This window comes from Schistocerca cancellata, chromosome 4 (assembly GCF_023864275.1).
Source record: "Schistocerca cancellata isolate TAMUIC-IGC-003103 chromosome 4, iqSchCanc2.1, whole genome shotgun sequence".
NCBI classification, from domain to species: domain Eukaryota; kingdom Metazoa; phylum Arthropoda; class Insecta; order Orthoptera; family Acrididae; genus Schistocerca; species Schistocerca cancellata.
This window is the reverse complement of record NC_064629.1, coordinates 471,441,871-471,463,446: the sequence shown is the minus strand read 5'-3', so window position 1 is coordinate 471,463,446 and position 21,576 is coordinate 471,441,871. Positions and strand designations below refer to the sequence as shown.

General features: G+C 44.0%; 1 protein-coding gene across 1 annotated transcript in view; it reads left to right on the top strand.

Moving 5' to 3' along the window:
• The window catches only part of LOC126184265 (serine/arginine repetitive matrix protein 1-like), a 334,704-nt gene that overhangs the window by 275,256 nt on the left and 37,872 nt on the right, over positions 1–21,576 (top strand). Inside the window, exons 5-6 of the mRNA XM_049926638.1 lie at positions 14,997–15,102; positions 15,133–15,367. Of these exons, the coding sequence (XP_049782595.1) occupies positions 14,997–15,102; positions 15,133–15,367 (341 nt within the window). The remainder of the gene's footprint in view (positions 1–14,996; positions 15,103–15,132; positions 15,368–21,576) is intronic.

The window sequence follows — 21,576 nt, the reverse complement described above, 5'->3', positions numbered from 1 at the left end:
AACCTAAATTATCCTAAGAACAAACAAACACACCCATGCCCAAGGGAGGACTCGAACCTCCGCCAGGACCAGCCGCACAGTCCATGACTGCAGCGCCTAAGACCGCTCGGCTAATCCCGCGCGGCAATAAATTACAGATTGCGGCTTCCAGTGGCGTGCGTTCCTTGTAGAACATAACTCATAACAGGCAAAAGGGTGACGAAAAATACATAACGCACTATCGGGACACAACGGCCAACCTGCCTGCAGGACCTATCTAACACACGCTCCTCGTCAGACGCAAATTCCCATCTTTGCCGCATACCACATACGCAGTACTCTCCCCCCTCCCCCCTGTCCAGTGTTCCACTCGCTCGCAGCTACCGCGAGGGTTTGGACGATGACGTGAGTCTAGCACTGAAAGCTTTCGATGGCCCGTCGAGACCTAAATAATTATACAGGATGTTACAGGAGGAATAGTAAATATTGTACGAGATGGTACTATAGAAAAATTGCAGAAAAAATGCCACATAACATGTGTCCAATTTTTATTGAGTACATACAGCTGGGTTCAATGCATTTTCGTTTTGTTGGTTGGTCCTTACAGGACCCCGTTGTCCACACTTCCTTGCAGCATTATTGAAAGACGCTCCTTTGGCTACAAGAATGTGTATGTTCCTCCAGCATGACGGGACACCTGCACATTCTAGTCGTCAGGTGATACATCATCCAAACCTAACATTTCCCGGTAGATGGATCAGGAGATGTGGGCACTTTTCTTGGCTACCAAGGACCCCGAACCTTATCCCTTTGGAATTATGCCTGTGGGGATGGTTGAAAGGCGAAGTCTACAAAGAAAAAGTAAACCCACTAGCCGATTTGATCGTTTGGAGTATGAATAGTGCAGCCCTCATAAAAGAACGCAAAGACGACCCTAGAAGAGTTACAAGAGAAGTCAAAAGCGCACGGAAGTTGGTGGGGGAATTTTCGAAAATCAACTCTGAAAGTCATTTGCTCTTGCTTTGAGTTTCTTAGGGTTGCGTACTAACAGCTGTATCTCTGTATTCAATAAATAGTGGACACATTTATATGGATTTTTTTATGCAATTCGTCTATACTACCACCTGCTAAATTTCTACTATTACTCCTGAAACATCCTGTATATGCATATACGTGTGGCGTCTGCCGTTTCGGACATGCCTGAAAGAAAAAAACACCACGAATCCGAATTCGAACCAGGTCAGGCACAAAGTTTCATCTGCCGCCGTAGCTGTATTTTAACGCCCTGTGTCAGCCTGGACATTTGTCCTTCGATATTTACGCTGTCTACGCGACGTCGTTTTTAGTCGAAATTCGACAATTTGGGAACAAACTTTGATGATACACGTTTCATGCCCAAAACATCCGAAAAACTTCTTGGCGTGAGCCAAAGGATATACCGACATCATCTGCAACCTCTCTCATGGTAGTTCGGTTATTTTCCAGAAACATTTGCTTTACTTCTTCCACGTTGTTGTCAGTAACTGATGAGCTACAGCGTCCAATGCGATCGTCTTTTTCCAGGTCTTCTCGACCCTCTTTGAAACGTTTATACCACTCGTAAACTCTTGTCTTACTGATATTAGATTCGCCAAAAGCAACAGTCAACATATCGAATGCAGTACTGTACTTTATTCCACTTTTAAAGCGAAATTTAATGTAAATGCCTTGATCCTCCTTTTTCGAAAGTAAAAATTTGCCGAGCGCTCGGGAACACTTGTAACCTTTTCGGCTGTCAGTAATAAATTAAATATTCAAAACAGCAGAGAATGCTTACATACATCAAAAACATGTGTACCAATAAGATAAAAAAATTTGAAACTAGAATTATAAAGCCCGCAAAATTACAAAAATCTCGTTACTTTTTGATCATACCTCGTACAGGATGTTTCATAATTCCTGTTACAGGCTTCCAGAGGTTGCAGAGGGGCTTAATAAAGTTTTCATAAGGAACCCATGTCCGGGAATGTTTCGGTTGGATTTAAAATAAGTTTAAAGATCGGAACATCTCCCGCTTCACGGACTCACGGTGTCATTATTTGTCAAGTGAGGTTTAAAAAATTGAAACAGAATTTCAAAAAATATGAGGGGACGACACGTCCCCCTCCTCATCGCCAGTGGTAACGCCCATAGTCGCACACACAATATTCTTCATATGGTCCCACAAGAAAAAGTGGAGAGGATTTAAATCTGGCGACCACAGTGGCCAAGGAGATGGTCCGCTTCGACCTATCCACCTTTTACGTCATGTTTGCTTGAGATGTTGGCGGACGCTACGGGTAAAATGCGTGGGTGCGCCATCATGTTGGAATCACACTTTCTGGCGATGTGGCGCTGACAAATCTGCCATTAACCCCACCAGTACTTGATGCACGACCGTAAAGTATTTGGAACCCGTTTCTGTGCGTACCGTGAAGCTAGAGATTCTAAGGTGGTTTTATTTTCACGCCTATTTTATACTCAAACGGTACATTTCCGGACATAGGTTTCTTATTCAAAGTTAATCTACAGAGTTTCCTGTAAAACACCTAGTAGTTTGTAACAGGAATAGCGAAACAACCCATGTTTTGTAGTTACGTTGTACAAGACAGCCACCATATTTCGCAAAAAATGCCGATCTATATGGTCTAATAATATATGTTATAAATACAACTTTTTACACCTCAAACGCTTCCTGTGTAAAATAAACAATTCTCGTGATTATAACTTATTTTATTTGGATTTTAAACAGCATTATAACCTTACCGCCTTTATTTGCTGTGCCATTTAGGTATTGTATGCCCGCCCGGTTGGCCGTGCAGTCTAACACACGGCTTTGCGGGCGGGAAGGAGCGCCAGTCCCCGGCACGAATCCGCCCGGCGGATTTGTGTCGAGATCCGGTGAGCCGGCCAGTCTGTGGATGGTTTTTAAGCAGTTTTCCATTTGCCAGGGCGAATGCGCGCTGGATCCTCTTATTGCGCTTCAGTTAGACTATGTCGGCGATTGTTGGTCAAACAAGTTCTCCATGTACGCGTACACCACCATTACTCTACCACGCAAACATAGGGGTTACACTCGTCTGGTGTGAGACGTTCCCTGGGGGCACCACCATGGGCCGTACCGCACAATTACCCTGGGTTCGGTGTGCGGCTGCGGCGGGGACGGATCCTCTCCGTCGTTTCTAGGTCCCTGGTTAACATAACATAACATAACATAGGTATTATATAATGAGAATGGGAAGAGTATCATCAGATTTTCATGTGAAACATAAACAGACGGAAAAAAATCACAGGAGATGTGTGACATAAACGACAGTTGGTAGGCGTGTTTCTACATTTTAAAGATGATGTTTATTCAGATTTCGCGCCAGTCGCATAAGATTGGCGGTAGTAGCCGGACTATGAGGATGCGAATCAAGTTTGCTTTAAATACAAGCTGCAACGGTCGTGGGCATTAGTTACCTTTGAGATTGGATGTGGTGAGTTGATGTTAGTCAAGAATGCCTTTAAGGCTACAAAGACGCCATTATCAGCACCTCACTGCGTCTGAATGAGGTCGTGTAATAAGGCTACGAGAAGCTAGATATTCTTTCTGATATACTGCTGAAATACTTTACAGAAATGTAGCCATTGTACATGACATGGCACCGGTGGTCACGAGAATGTTCGGTCGCAAGAAGACCGGGCTCTCGACGGCCACGTGGCACTACGGAGAGGAAAGAACATCATGGTCAGCGCATGGCTCTGACGCATCGTTCTACATCTGCAGCAACATCGGCAGCAGTTGACACCACAGTGGCATAGCGAATTGTTACAAATCGGTTACTTCAAGGGCAGCTCCGAGCCAGACGCCCTGTTGCTTGCATTCCACTGACCCCAAACCACCGCTTTTCCAACTTCAGTGGTGTCAAGCCAGAGCTTATTGGAGGAGAGGGTGGAGTCCTGTTGTGTTTTCTGATGAAAGCTGGATCTACCTCGGTGCCGGTGATAGCCGTATGTTGGTTAGAAGGAGAAATGGTTGAAATGGCTCTGAGCACTATGGGACTTAACTGCTGTGGTCATCAGCCCCTAGAACTTAGAACTACTTAAACCTAACTAACCTAAGGACATCACACACATCCACGCCCGAGGCAGGATTCGAACCTGCGACCGTAGCAGTCTTAGAAGGAGACCACTTGAGGGCCTGCAACCAACGTGTCTGCGTGCTAGACACACTGGACCTACACCTGGAGATATGGTCTGGAGTGCGACTTCGCATGACAGCAGGAGAACTTTTCGTGGTTATCCTCACTGTAAATTTGTACGTCAGTCTGGCGATCCGACCTACTGTGCTGCCATTCCTGAACAGCATTCCAGGGAGTGTCTTCCAACAGGATAAAACTCGCCCACATACGTCTGTTGTAACCCAACATGCTCTACAGGCTGTCTACATGTTGGGCTGTCCGACCACCAGATCTGTCTCCAGTCGAGGACGTATGGGACATAATCGGACGACACTCCAGTGTCATGCGCAACCAGCGTTAACCGTCCCTGTATTGACGGACCAAGTGCAACAGGCATGAAACCCCATCCCACAAACTGACATCCGGCACCAGTAAAACACAATTCATTTACGTCTGCATGGTTGCATTCAACATTCTGGCGTTTACACTGGTTATAAACGTACAAGCATTTCACGTTTGCAATGACTTATCTCTAACGCTTACCTGTGATCTTGCAATGTTGTTCACTTACATATGTTACCTAGATAAATTTATTACCGAAATTTTATCACTACATTAATTATTTTTTGGTGATGTGATTTTTTCCGTCAACTTATTTTTGTGTTCCCTTGTGCAACTAAACACAGTGTCTTATTGCTCATTAATGCTCTATTCATTACAGGTTTCTGGACAGGAACGGTTTCTTTTTGGAAAAAATATGGGAGATTTACTTAACGCTTCCGGAGGTTTAGCAGCGTTTAAAGAGCACAGAGAAGAGCGTGCTTCCTTTACTTACAACCCTAGAAAGTGGGGACTTTTTCGTGTATAAAGCCATTCTGTTCCGGAGTGACAGCGCACGGCTTATTCTCCAGATGCAGGGAGGATAATTAGAGATGGAATATTATCACATCTGAAGAAGAATCAGGGATGAAATGAGCCGCGAGATGTTGAACGAAGCACGCTGTCGAATTCAGACATATCGCCGCTGAGATCTAAATGTCACAACGCTGAATTGCTGATGGATTTGTTACGTTTTTCCCGTTCAAGCTTATCATTTTACCAAAGTCCGCCCCCGGTAGCTGAATGGTTAGCGTGACGAACTGTTAATCCTTTGGGCCCGGGTTCGATTCCCGGCTGGGTCGGGGAATTTTATCCGCCAGGGACTGGGTGTTGTGTTGTCATCATCATCATATCATCCTCATCGACTGCTGGTCGCCGATGTGGCGTCAAATTGAAAGACCGGCACCCGGCGAACGGTCTGCCCGAAGGGGACCCTAGCCACATGATTAAATAAATTTTACCATAAAGCCTCATGGCAATAACTACATAGCAACAAGTTACTTCCATTAGCAAATCATCCTCCGTAAGAGAAATTTTTGACGATGTCTTGTTTAGTAGTGAAGAACCTCCGAATACAGACTTACAAATTTACTTTATCTAAGAAATAATGTTGAATCAAGGTATTTCCAGTAAATCCTGACACAGTCTCATTTTTCACACCGTTTTTCCCTTCCGTCGTACTGATTATGTGCCTGAATAATGACTCACATTTCCGTCCAGTCAGTATGCCTAGCGCCATATGGTGGAGCTTCCCTATATTTGTGTCTCTAATTTTAATAAATAAGGTGAAAGGCACTTTGTCGATAGTTATGTATAAGTTATCAGTCCATCTTACATGTTGATGGGTGATGGTTCCTTCTTGGGTGGCGTCGACATTTTGGTGATCGCAGCGTAGCAAAGGTTAACGATGTGGCGGAACTTGTGGAAATATATCAAATGCCAGTACGAACTATCACTGTTTACACAGCGCGAGCACAAGCCGAGTAGGAAGTGTTTACACCATCGTAGCGTGCTGACGTTCTCCCTGCCGCATCTCGGAGCGAAATGAATAGGAGACTACAGAGAGTTACGCATTATTATAGCAGGCAGGCCAAGTAACTTTTAATGAATGCTGCACTACACTTACCTCGCGAGGAGGCGCACTGGACTCGCATTCGGGGCGACGACGGTTCAAACCCGCATCCGGCCATTCAGATTTACATTTTCCTTGATTTCCCTAAATCGCTCCACAAAAATGCCGTGATGCTTCCTTTGAAAAGGGCACGGCCAATTTCCTTCCCCATCTTTGACATCATCCGAGCTTGAGTTCCGACTCTAATGATCTCGATGCCGATGGGACGCTAAACCCAATCTTCCTTCCTATTGGACTACGCTTCAAAGTGACACAGATATGTGGCACTATTTTGCAACGTAGTCACCGAGTCTCTGTAAACAATGGTAAGAACTTTCTACCAAACTTTCAATTCCCCGACAATATAAATACGCTCGTTGGTCACGGATTCATTCGTAGACCGCTGTGTTAACGCCATCATACTCCACAAATCTGATTGCTGCGACACAGTTCCTCGATTGCCCATTCATTGTCGTCTGCGGTCGATGTCGACGACCTTCCCGACCAGTATCGCCAATGTCTCTGCGGCCTTCGTCAAGTTGTTGGCACCAATTCACTACTACTGAACGTGATATTACATTTGGTCCATAAACCGCCAGAATTTCACGGCGAATCTATGTGCAGTTTAGACGTTTTGGTCACAAGAATCGTACTGTCCTGCGTACTTCAGCTTTGTAATACGTTTCCAATTGCCGCGCCATTTCATTCCCACAGTGTGATGCACCTATTACCCGTACCGTAGCAGAATTGTGCTCTGCAGCAAACTGAGAGCATGTACTCTGTTCTGACAACGTGCCACTCGCGCTTTGCAAAGGTCGTAGCGTGAGACATGTGGAACTTAATTTTTGAAGCCCCTCGTAAATCTGCTTCTGTAAGTAGTAGTCAAGGGATTGCAGAGCCGCAGCGACTCGTCAGTGGAGGTTGTTTACATGAATCAGCGCTCCTGGGGCAGCAGCCGAACACGCACAACTCATTTCTTTGTAAGTTCTTGAACTTGTGACCATGGAGATGGTTGTACCATAGAGCACACTACGTTAAGGATTTCGAGGAGAATAAGAGATTAGAGTTTAACCTCCCGTTGACAACGAGGTCATAAGAAACGGAGAACAATCACAAGGAACAATCTCGGCATTTACCTGAAGCGATTCAGGGAAATCACGGGCATCCTAAATCAGGCTGACCAGGCGCAGGTTTGAACCGTCGTCCTGCCGGATGTGAGTCGAAAGTGCTAACCACTGCTCTACCCAGCTCGGTGTTTAGGATTTCCTTACCACGCGAAACACCTAAGATTGCGAGTATAGATGATTGGTTATCAGAACGATTACAAAGCACTTAGGTTGAAATGCGATTCGTTGACAAATGCTGCTTATGTGAAACTCATTAGTGATGAACTTTGCTAACGACTTGTCAACTGATCCAGCGGCACAGTGTACTTACCAAATGCCACGCGGATGTCCGCCTTGGTAGCTGCGCTGTCAGCAAGGCTGATTGCTAACCAATAGGGCCCGGGTTTCGATTCCCGCCCGGGTCTAAGATTTTCTCCGCTCGTGGACTGAGTATTGTGTTGTCCTCAAGTCCGTATCATCAAAATTGACATTCCGATATTGGGCACGTCTCGAAAGCCGGTAAAATGCTTTAAACAACTGTATACCATCCAAGCATAAAAACTGGGTTAACAACCAAAGAGTGGAACTATACCCATTAACCTGATAAGGGACATACTGTCCGATTTTACCAGTCTTGGTTCTACATTGCTTTTATAATCTATATTGAATGTACGTAGGCGCAATAGACCATATACGTGAAAATTCGAAAAATCCATATCCCCACTTAACGTAGTTCACTATAAAAAAATAAAAAGAATACGTGAAAATTCGAAAAATCCATATCCCCTCTTAACGTAGTTCGCTATTAAAAAAAAAAAAAAAAGAAAGAAAGAGCAACCCTCAAGCAAACCATACACATCTACGTGTCAAAAGTTACTGATATTTCAGAAATCGCTTCTGGCAGTAACAACCGAGCACAACACATTTAAAATTGGCACCCTGATTCTTCTCGTCAGAGAGCAACAGGACAGGCTAGCTCAGAACCCGCTATCAGCGGCACATCTCACGGTCCCTATTACACCAACATTGCAAGCACCGTAGAACCACCCGATAGGATGAACAATAATCCTCCCCCAAAAATTACAAACGCACCTGAGCAGCATAATAGTTTACCAATAACATTTGCTTCAGAGACAAGACAAAACGTAACCTGTAATAAACAAGCGTCACATTCACAACAACGCCATGCTAACAAAATAAGAAGCGTCAGAACGGTTTCCCTGAAAAATTTATAGGAAAATAATTATATACTTAAACTGGAAATGATCATGCTCCAACGCACCTTAAATGTACAGCCTGAATCAGGCGGGCAGCAAAGACAATTCAAGTTGGCTCGTACACCAAACATAATAAAGTTAATGGTAAAATAGAAGAAGAATCCGTAGACGACTCTAAAGTCTGCTTGTAGCCGACCACTACGAATTAGAATATCTACAGAACCTACGGATACTACTACTGCGAATGCACAAGAGTCTCACATCTACATTAACATTTACATTCATATGACCACTCTGAAATTCACGTTTAAGTGTTTGACAGTGTGTTTATAGAACCGCTATGTGACTGCCTCTCGACCTTTCTATTCTCAAATAGCACGTGTCGCTTCGGCAGATGATAAAGAAGACGAAGTGTCGCATTGAGATTTTGCGAACAACACCACAGTCAATTTAAATCTAGTAACCTCCGAAGTTAATCTCCTGACCTATTGGCGGTATCTGTGAGTCGCTGACAGACAAGAGTCTTTTTTAAGAGGCCATCAGACATTCTTGCTTATGAATCTACACTCCTGGAAATTGAAATAAGAACACCGTGAATTCATTGTCCCAGGAAGGGGAAACTTTATTGACACATTCCTGGGGTCAGATACATCACATGATCACAGTGACAGAACCACAGGCACAGAGACACAGGCAACAGAGCATGCACAATGTAGGCACTAGTACAGTGTATATCCACCTTTCGCAGCAATGCAGGCTGCTATTCTCCCATGGAGACGATCGTAGAGATGCTGGATGTAGTCCTGTGGAACGGCTTGCCATGCCATTTCCACCTGGCGCCTCAGTTGGACCAGCGTTCGTGCTGGACGTGCAGACCGCGTGAGACGACGCTTCATCCAGTCCCAAACATGCTCAATGGGGGACAGATCCGGAGATCTTGCTGGCCAGGGTAGTTGACTTACACCTTCTAGAGCACGTTGGGTGGCACGGGATACATGCGGACGTGCATTGTCCTGTTGGAACAGCAAGTTCCCTTGCCGGTCTAGGAATGGTAGAACGATGGGTTCGATGACGGTTTGGATGTACCGTGCACTATTCAGTGTCCCCTCGACGATCACCAGTGGTGTACGGCCAGTGTAGGAGATCGCTCCCCACACCATGATGCCGGGTGTTGGCCCTGTGTGCCTCGGTCGTATGCAGTCCTGATTGTGGCGCTCACCTGCACGGCGCCAAACACGCATACGACCATCATTGGCACCAAGGCAGAAGCGACTCTCATCGCTGAAGGCGACACGTCTCCATTCGTCCCTCCATTCACGCCTGTCGCGACACCACTGGAGGCGGGCTGCACGATGTTGGGGCGTGAGCGGAAGACGGCCTAACGGTGTGCGGGACCGTAGCCCAGCTTCATTGAGACGGTTGCGAATGGTCCTCGCCGATACCCCAGGAGCAACAGTGTCCCTAATTTGCTGGGAAGTGGCGGTGCGGTCCCCTACGGCACTGCGTAGGATCCTACGGTCTTGGCGTGCATCCGTGCGTCGCTGCGGTCCGGTCCCAGGTCGACGGGCACGTGCACCTTCCGCCGACCACTGGCGACAACATCGATGTACTGTAGAGACCTCACGCCCCACGTGTTGAGCAATTCGGCGGTACGTCCACCCGGCCTCCCGCATGCCCACTATACGCCCTCGCTCAAAGTCCGTCAACTGCACATACGGTTCACGTCCACGCTGTCGCGGCATGCTACCAGTGTTAAAGACTGCGATGGAGCTCCGTATGCCACGGCAAACTGGCTGACACTGACGGCGGCGGTGCACAAATGCTGCGCAGCTAGCGCCATTCGACGGCCAACACCGCGGTTCCTGGTGTGTCCGCTGTGCCGTGCGTGTGATCATTGCTTGTACAGCCCTCTCGCAGTGTCCGGAGCAAGTATGGTGGGTCTGACACACCGGTGTCAATGTGTTCTTTTTTCCATTTCCAGGAGTGTATAATCAACATATACATCGATACAGGCACAATATTATGCCACGAATAAAGCATTCCAAGCAGCGCGTCTTCCTACGAGACGGGACATCACGGTCCAGCTATGGAACCTTCTAGTCAACAACGTGTATTCTCCCTGAGGCTCTCGACGTGAGGTAGGGAAACGTAATTTCGTTCGAGGCGTTGTGTCGAAATTATTCAGTAACTAATGCAGGTCAATCATATTTGGAAGACACTTAAAATCGTGTATTTCCGAGAGAAGGCCAGGTACCTAACTGTAATAATTGTTGTTGTCAACTTCACACTCATATACACGAAGTGAACCTAGCTGTTACCTGGCTGAGGCTAAGGCCCAGCACAACCGCTTACATGCCTGCAAGGACGCACTCTGCAGATAATTATGTCACAAGCTATCGCCTATAAATACTGTTCAGTCAGCGTCTCTCACCAGGAGACCTATTTATTGATTAGATACGCCACACAAAAAATAGATCAAAGTTGCGGATTGTGGCACATAAATTCCCGGATGCTACAAGACATCCGATTAGGACAAGAAATCTGTGTTATATGGCAAAGAAGTAGTAACGGCCTTCACAGATATCAATCGCACGTCCTTTGGTGGACGCAAATTCTTCTTTTTCTTGTGCCTTTGTGATGAATCTACAAGGGGTCGACATGGTTGCTATTGAATTACCATGGTCCCCATGGGACGAAATATTTGTACCCTAACTATCTGCGTATAGTGTAGTATTAATCATGTGAAAGAATGCGAACGTTTTCCTAAATGTTAGGGAATAGTATAATACCTGACGTGGGACTTGAGTACCAGATCGGTACTCATCTAGTCGGATGTGGGAAAGCGCCTAAAAATTACATTCAGGTGGGCCGGCACAACAACCCTCGTTATTAATAGGTTGGAACGAATCAAGAGGTTTAGGGGCGGCTTTTTATTCGTGCTTTTACCCACGTACACACATGTCACATATACGGGGTGACTACAAAGTCTTGCGCTGATTATAAAAATTTATAACAGAATAACCGTTTGACATATTAAGTTACATTTGATGCCGTTACATAGGTCAGTATTACTAGTTTTTATGAGTCAAGGGGCGTAATGTAGGGAGAGCGTGGTGACCAGGGTGTTGGATTGGAAGGGACTTTTTTTCTGGGGCTATATCAAGGACAAAGTGTTCGTCACACCAGTTGCTGACGTCGACGAACTGAAGGCTAGGATACAAGCTGCTGTGGGTGCTGTGACAGAACACATGTTACGAAACACCTGGCGGGAACTGGAATACCGCCTCGACATTCTCCGAGCTACCAAGGGAGCACACGCTGAGGTTTACTAACGTAAGTGGTCTTTAAAAAAATAGTAACACTAACCTATGTAAAGGCATCAAATGTAACTTATTGTGTTAAACGGTTATTCTGTCATAAATTTTTATAACCAGGGCAAGACTTCGTGCTCACCCTGTATTTCACATATGCTTAACACATTTTACACGTATTTGTACACATATTTCACTTGTATCTCTATCGAATTTCGTCCTGCAGTTTCGGCTTCACTCAGCTCAATGTTTATGAAGTCTTATCCCATGAACTATGTATTGTAAAATGATATAATTTTGCAGGTACCTCCAGTGTATATGTGGCTGTTGTCTACGAAATGTGTTGCTAATAGAGCTAGTAGCAAAGAAATAATAAATTTAAACATCATGTATGACGCGGCAGTTTTTCACCCACCCCAGTGTTTATGAAGCCATATCTCCTGAACTATGTGACGTACAATGATATCTTTTTCTAGGTGCATTCAGTGGGATATGTGAATATTGCCTGAAAAATTTGTTGCGGTTAGTGTAAGTAATGCAGAAGTAATAAATTAAAAGGTTATACCTGATGCGACAGTTACACTCACTCCAAATCTTTTCCACAGAATTTTCATATGACTTTCTTTCCTAGACAAAGGAATTTGCCACAATACTTATACACCTTATCAACTAGCAGTTCTCCTCACCTATTTCACCCCAAATCGTGGTTTCTCTTCCCTCTCCATCTTTCCCCATCCGTTTATTCTTCATCCTATGGCCCTGCTCACATCCCAATCCCCGCCTCCCTCTCACACCCCACTAAACCCGCAAGTACGTTCAGTCATTTCCATAGACACTACCCAAAGAAGCCCTATGTTTGTAACTCATCCTACAACACTACAGAGAACATCACATTTCCGCTCCACTAAATATTTTCGCTAGTGCTGGTTCTACAACTTTTTACTGAAATGGCAGTGCTTCTTTTTTAGAGCGGCATCTGTCTGCAACGACTTTTAAATATTCCCTAAGGGATTCTGTTTTACCTTTAAGTTTTTTGTTTTAATTAAAAACAAAGAAAATAAAACAGTTTCATTTTATAAACAGGTAAATCCCATCCACGAACTTTATCTTTTTACAAATTTTAAACATTTGAAAATATTTCCCCATTTAATTTTTTTTTTTATCTTATGTATATTCTAAATCATTTTCTGGAGACTGGGACGTTTGTACAGCTGGAAGCCCATCCCACGTCCATACGGCATGAGCGGAATGACACAACAATAAAGAAAAAAATTGTTCAAACACGTATATAATCGGATCTGGAACTCGTTCAGAAGATGATGAGTTGAAAATAATGTAGGCAACAGATTTAAGTAGCTACAGTATGTAATTTCTGTGTAAGGCATAAAAAAGTTGATTTATGCGCATTGCAACAGCCAGAAAGAATGGTCCAAATGAATCCAAAGCGAGAGTGAATAGAATAGTGATTCAGGAAGAAAGTAATGAGGACTGCAGGGAGTCGATGTAGGTATTCGCCAAGCGGCATGACGTACGTGCTGGTTTAAAAGCGTCCTCTTCTGTAAAAAGTAAGGTCAGTGTGACGCTAGTCTTAGTCAATGAAGATGCGTAAAACAAAGTGTAAATGTAAACGCAAGCTCAAAGAGGCTTCGCCGATGTCAAAGCTCGTAGCATCAGGTTGTGGTTACGTTCGAACAGGGCAGGCTGACCGGTCCCCAGAAAATAAATACAGCATTACGCGACAATTCGGCTCGTACAGAGCATACCGCTACACCAGCGATGCTTGTGAAAATAGTAAATAAATGTGGGATGCATGTGTATCGAACTACAAAATCAGATTGCAGCAAAAAATTGATGACTTCCATTTACTGAACATAGTCGTAACAGGTGATAGAGCTGGGTCGGTTTTAAACAAACTTGGTAGGCCCCTACACATAGTATCTCTTACTGCCTGTAAAAACCAATGTGGGGTTAAGAACCGCCTACCTTTCAAAGGGGCGGGGGTGGGAGGGGCCGGGTGAAAAAGAACCGTAGCTCACGACAAGCAAATAAACAGACTATATTCATCCAGTACTTGAGAATCAGTGGTCCAACTAAAACTTAACATGGGTAATGTATCACGAAGCAAATACTGCCTGCACAGGTGGAATGTTTCGTGATACCACGTACTTATATGTTTGTGACTATTACAGCACCATGTATCACAAAGCAAAAAAAGTGGACCAACTAAAACATTCATATTTCTTTACGTACTACACGAACATGTAATAAAAAATGGGGGTTCCTATTTTAAAAAAAAACGCAGTTGATATCCGTTTGACCTATGGCAGCGCCATCTAGTTGGCCAACCATAGCGCCATCTGGTTTCCCCCTTCAAGCTAGACGAGTCTCGTTATTTGTAGTTTTTTCATTTGATGCTTATTTCGTGAGATATTTGAGTTGTTTATTGTGCTCAATTGGACGTTCTTCATCATGATCAAAGGAAACCATTTCCAGTTATTATTGACAAATGCGAAAGTTTTATATAAGATCGATGAAGTATTGAAGTAATGTCTCATATATTTTTGTTTTCCTGTTTTGTTTTCCTGTTTTTTTATTTTTCCTTTTTTCTTGAAGAAATTGCGTTTTCTAGCGCTGTATGGTAATCTGTATTGTTTTTCTTTTTTTTCTAAAACATCCCTGTATTTTACATTATAAACAAAAAAATTTCGAATAAAGCCTCCATTAAACATTGATAATTTCAATTTTGCTATAAATATTGTTTACTTTTAAGTAACAGTCAGGAGAATAGCCATATAAAACAAAAATGTTTCCCAGTCCTTTATATATCTTCCCTTAGTTTCTAGACAGTTCACCGCTTCCGATTTTGAGGGGACTCCAGTAAGACGTTGATGGCATATGTAAAGAAAATAACTGTTGTGTGGCATTACTCAATAGGTATGCAAACTCCTAACGTACAGGTAACGCAGATACGACCTTAACTGACCAAAGTTGCTAGGAAAACTATCACAGTCTACGCTTATTTATGACATTCTACGGTGGCCTACGGCAAGTTTACAAATCTAGGTCCGATGAGTTTTTGTAGGCAGGGAGGTGTGCAATCCCCATGTTCGGCCAATCAGTAGTTTTAGTTGTTTTAACACTTATTACGCTCGTAGCACCGCAATGCAGACAGTGACTGCGTGGATGTGAGGGCATGAGTTTGTGTGTCGCAGTACTAGACGCTGCCGACCTCGTGGCTGGCCGTTCGAGGAGGCCTTCCCTGAGACCAGACCTGGCGGCCCAGCAGCGCCCCCTCGCCAACCGCGCGTCGCGCCCGACGTCGTTGTCTACGGCGACGACGACGTGGAGCGCCGATTCGCCGTTGGCTACAGACGCCACGTTCCGCTTTCCGGAGACGCAGCAGGCGGCCCCTGCCCTGCGCCGCTCCCGGTCTGTAGCGAGCAGCTCGAGGCCCAGAACAAGGAACAGTACCGAACAGCCCTTAACAGATTTGGACATAGGCGCGATCTTAACACCGCCCTCACGCCCGCTACTCACTCGACAGAGCAGCGTACCACCTCAACGAGCTCTCTGCCAGTACCAGGTAATGACCCAATCTTTTCTTTTTTTTTTCCTTTTACAAAATTGCTAATACGAGTTTAGGGCTGAACCTAACATTAACTTGCCAACAAAAATCAGTATGCTGAAGTATAAATTGAAACTATATGTATAAGGGAAAGACACGCCCGTTTGAATGTTCCAGCAACTGTAATATGTTAGAATTTCTGCAAAGTGGTGATTTCCGCTTTTCTGTTTGTTATGATGTAGTTGCGAGCATTCACTATTTTCAAAAGTTTTTGGAACATTGTTATTGGAAAAACAGCGATATTAATAATATTATAACATATTTCAGTACACGCAGTCGTGATCGCATTTAAATTGCTTATTTTTGTTTTCAGATGACAAGTTTCGATCTTCTAAGAGATCATCTTCAGATCTTACATTCCTTGACGACTGTAGGTCTGTCTGTGAAGGCGTGGGGAACACTGCAGTCACTACGTGCATCAAGAAATGTAAAATCTGAAGATGGTCTCTTAGAAGATCAAAACTAGTTATCTGAAAATAAAAATAAACTACTTAAACGCGATCACGACTGTGTGTATTGAAATAAATCCACTACTTTCTCGTCGTTCTAGCCTCACAGTTGCACATTTTAAAAATTAATATGTTACTTCTCTGAAAGGAACCTCGTCATGAGATTTGAGAATGTCTCACTGTGACAGTCGGGTGTATTTACCACTGACGTCGACTGATATGTTGGTTAATAAAACTTTTCTATTTTTTCTTTAGATAACACCACAAACTACACACGTATTTACATTGAGATGACACAAGTCACGGGATACCTTCTAAGATCGTGTCGGACTCCTTTTTCCCGGGGTAGTGCACCAACTCGACGTGGCATGGACTCAAAACAAGTCATTAGAAGTCCCCTGCAGAAATTTTGAGCCATGCTGCCTCTATAGCCGTTCATAATTATTAAAGTGCTGCCGGTGCAGCATTTTGTGCACGAACTGACCTCTCGATTATGTCCCACAAAAGTTCGATGGGATTCATGTCGGGCGATCTCGGTGGCCAAATCGTTCGCACCAACTGTCCCGAATGTGCTTCAAACCAATCACGAAGAATTGTAGCCCAGTGACATGGCATATTGTCACCCATAAAAGACCCATTGTTGTTTGGGAACAAGTACCCGAACATAACCATTCCCAGTCATTGATCGGTTCAGTTTGGCAGAGGACCCAGTCCAGGCCGGCCAGTGTGGCCGTGCGGTTCTAAGCGCTTCAGTTTGGAACCGCGTGACCGCTACGGTCGCAGGTTCGAATCCTGCCTCGGGCATGGGTGTGTGTGACGTCCTTAGGTTAGTTATGTTTAAGTAGTTCTAAGTTCTAGGGGACTGATGACCTCAGAAGTTAAGTCCCATAGTGCTCAGAGCCATTTGAACCATTTCGACCCAGTCCATTCCATGTCAACACAGCCCACACCATTATGGAGCCACTACCAGCTTGCACAGTGGCTTGTTGACAACGTGGGCCCATGGTTTCGTGGGGTCTGTGCCACATTCTAACCCTACCATCGACCCTTATCAGCTGAAATCTGGATTCATCTGACCAGATCTCGGTTTTCCAGTCGTGTAGGATCTAACCGATATGGCCACGAACCCAGGTGAGGGGCTGCAGGCGTTTTCGTGCTGTCAGTAAAGGCACTAGCATCGGTCACCTGGTGCCATAGTCCATTAACGCCAAATTTCGCCGCAACGTCCCAATGGATGCGTTCGTCGTAAGTCCCACATTGATTTATGCGGTTATTTCATGCAGTATTACTAGCCTGTTAGCACTGACAACACTACACGAACGCCGCTGCTCTCGTTCGTTAAGTGAATGGCATCTGCCTCTGCGTTATCCGTAGTGAGAGGTAATATCTGTAATTTGGTGTTCTTGGCACGCTCTTGACATTGTGGATCTCGGAGTATTAGATTTCCTAACGATTTCTGAAATGGAATATCCCATGCATCTAACTCCAACTAACATTTCCCATTCGATGACTGTTAACTCCCGTCGTGCGGTCATAATCAAGTCGGAAAGCCTTTCACATGAATCACCTGAGTACAAATGCACCAATGCACTGCCGTTCTATATCTTGTTGCGATATTAATGCCATCTGTACATGTGCACATCACTATCCCATGACTTCTGTCACCTCCGTGTAAATCAAACAAAAAATTCACCATGTTCTATCATATTAACTGACAATTAATGGGATGGCATCCGCCATTTCCTTTTAAACATCATGGATACACCTAACCAGTGCACACGTTCGCATCCGTATTATTCACGCGGGAAAGAGCTCGCCAGTCAGTGCTATATGTGGCTTAAACACTACTATCGCGCGGCATGTTATTACGTAACAAGGAAAGAATTCCTACATATTCCCAGAAACCGAAACAAATGTTTTATGAGCGATCTGGCGGCAGATAAAGAGCCATAAAGTATTGGGTTGGTTCGCAGCGTTTCTCCATATCTTTAATAAACATAGCAGATACACATACTAGAGACTTTAGTCATCAGTAATATATTCTCCTTCACAACAGTATGCCAACGCTGGGGCAACTTTTAGATTTCAATACTGTAGAAATCACTTGGTTTTGAGGCGAAGAAGTTTTCGAGCCATATAGGGAGTGCATTTTCACCCGGAAAGGAGGTTACTTGAAGGTTCTACGATAGAAATGAGAAAAGGTGGAAATCTGAGGGCGCAAGATCAGGTGAATATGGAGAATGCGGAATGACTTCCCAACCCAACTCCTGTATAGTGTTTTTTGTCAGTCTAGTAGAATGCAAGCGGGCGTTATCGTGGAATAGCATCACTTCACACAGTCTTCCTGGTCATTGTTCATGGACTGCGTCTGCAAGACGTCTCAGTTGTTGGCAATAAAAGTCAGCACTGATGGTTACACCATGGGTAAACAGTTCGTAGTACACCACACGGTCGCCATTCCAATAGATGCATATCATTGCCTTTTGTGTATGCGCACAGTTCTTTGTATGGGGTACTGCAGCTTTGTTTGGGCTCAACCATTCCTTTGTTTTCATTATGATAGCATAAAGACACCATTTCTTGTCACCAGTAACGATGCAGGACAGAAACATTCGTGATGTTCAAGAGTCAATTGATGATGAGCAAGTAGGGTTTTGGCTTACAGCATTCATCCGATTTTTGAACATTCCTCATTGCATGAAAATGGTGCACGATGGTAGAATGATTACGGTTTATCACACTTGCCAGTTCTCCAGTGTGCTGACGTGGATCATTGTGGATTAATGCGTATGAAATATCTTCATCAAATCCCGAAGGTCTTCCTGAACGTTGCTTTATTCCTTAATACGGTGCAAATGTTTCTGGCTGCCTACACTGCTGTCACCCCTCTACTGAACTCAAACAGAAGAATACGTCGGAAATGTCCCTATTTTCCCAGTTAGCTCTCCATTCTCTAGCATCCACATCTCCACTAACTATCTCCAAATGACAAAATGACAATACGTAAACTCTAATAGCAACAGTGCAACAAAAATAAAAAATTACAATCGATTGATAAACCCATAGCATCCGGAATACCAATATGCAACACAAAAACGCTACGAAATTATGCACCAACCTAATAATAGATCAGAAAGGAAAAAAATTGCCATAACATAATCAATATAAAGAAACATTGAAAGATAGATGTTACTTGCGTGTATCTTTAATAATGTGGATGTTGCTAGCGTGTATCCTTCATAATTTCATTTCTTAGCTGTTGTCGGTTTATATTTAATCTTCATATAATCCACATTGTTCTGACACATGTCGACGTCTGGCGAACGATTTATACTGGACAAGATATTTTATTCTAATTTCCTCATGTGAGTCCTGACATCAGCGGCCTCATTCCCTTCCACACCACGTTGCCACTTGTATGAAAACAGTACTATGGTGTCATTGGGGCGAGTTTGAGGCGATTACTTCCTTCTTTTCCTCCACACCGGGGACAACGGAAATGCATTAGCTTTCTTCAAACCTTACCTGCGGAAACGAGCCACAAAGGTTGCAATGCACATTTCCGCCGTTTTCAAAACCTAGACTTTCGATTGGTGCTGGGCAGGTTGCGTGAAGAAGCTTCCAAAAGTGCTAGAAAGTGCTCTGTCCTCGAGCACGGAGGCCGTTAGTATCCCGTGCGTTTGGCAGTCACTCTGACTGGCTTAGCGTCGCTCGTTGTGTAGGGGGCCGTGGAGATTGGCCCAAACTGATCCCATTGTGAGATTTTTGCTCTGGCTCAGCGTCCAGTGGGGGGATGCTAGGTTCTGGCACGTCAGACTGTTGTTCCAGGCTCCATTGCGTACAGACGTTTCTGCTAGAACGTGATTCTAAGTGTAAATTCGGAATGAAATTTGTGAGTTAGTACGCGATCAAACCTGGTGCTATCAGCGTCGCCAAGTGTAGGGAGTGAATTACTATATTCGGTTTGTTTATCGGCAGTGTATATTAATTACTTCGTGTGAATATTTAGATCGAGCGAGTGGATCTTTTGTTACCCACGTGCCACTCATATCGCCTCAGCAAGAAGTCAGTGGAGCATCTAGTACTGACTCTTCTCTTTAGTTTCTCAAACGTGGTTAGGGTTGCGAAGTACTCACTCTGCAATATTTTTGGAATTAAGATCGAGAGAGTCTGTATTTGTTTTAAGATGGGGTCGAACGTCACGTGGTCATGGAACCATTTGCCTTCTTAGTTTCTGTTGTGTGCATGTCCGCTCTCCTATCACAGATCAAATTCATTGTGTGTGATGAGGAAATCCCGCATTGATTTCTCGCAACCAAGACATATTCACCTTCAATACGTGTAGGACAGTTGTAAGTAACATGTTTAATATTTGCAACGAATTACGCTTCATTCTTGTAATAAATGGTTAGTCGATTGAACACGAAATCAACTGTCATGATAAATTACTCCGTATTCCCCTCCATCACAGAGTATCCAATCGCTATTTCAATGAATATCAAAGAAATTCGCCAGCGTACGGCTCTACTGGGTCTTAGCATTTTCGTTGAATGCATATATTTCTTTATCACTCAGACTTAAAAGAGTAGTGTAGGGTCTAATCTTTCAATTTGAATCACTCATGACTCAGTCCAGCCATTGCATGTGCAGTCAACGGCCAATCCGCCCATGGATCGCGCGACAAGTGAAATCCTGCTTTCTTTTTTTTATTATTATTTTATTGGCTTTTGTAACGTGCCCATAGATCCATCTCAACACAGAAAATGTTAACCACATCTACATCTGCATGGTTACTCTGCAGTTCACACTTAAGGGCCTGACAGAGTTCATCGAAACACATTCACAACAGTTCTGTACCATTCCATTCTCGACCAGTACGCGGAAAAAACGAACACCTATATCTTTCCGTGCAATCTCTTATTTCCCTTATTTTTTTATGATAATCGTTTCTCCCTATGCAGATCGGCGTCAACAAAATAGTTTCGCATTCGGAGGGGAAAGGTGGTGCTTGAAATTTCGTGAGATCCCGCCGCAACGAGAACCATTTTTGTTTTCATTATGTCCACCCCAAATCCTGTATCATGTCCATGTCACTCTACGCTCTTTTTCTCGATAATACAAGATGTGTTGCCCTTCTTTGAACTTTCTAGGTGTACTCCGTTAATCCCATCTGGTAAAGGTCACAGACCACGCAGCAGTACTCTAAAAGAGGACGGACAAGCGTAGTGTAGGCATTTTCTTTAGTAAATCTATTGCATCTTCTGAGTGTTCTGCCAATAAAGCGCAGCCTTTGGTTCTTCTTCCCACAACATTTTCTATGTGTTCTTTTTAATTTAAGTTGTTCCTAACTGTAACTAGGTATTTAGTTGAATTTACAGCCTTTAGATTATTTGATTTATATTGTCGCCGAATATTAACGGATTTCTTTTAGCACTCATGTGGATGACTTCACTCTTTTCATTATTTAGGGTCAATTGACAATTTTCGCACCATACATATATCTTTTTGATCTTCTGACGTCTTTGCTAAACGATAAACGATGGCAACATCTGCAAACAACCTAAGACGGCTGCCCAGATTGTTTCCTAAATCGTTTATATAGATAAGGAGCGGCAGAGCGTCTATAATACTGTCTTGGGGAACGCCAGAAATTGCTTCTGTTTTACTCGATGACTTTCCATCAGCTACTACGAACTGCAACCTATCTGACAGAAAATT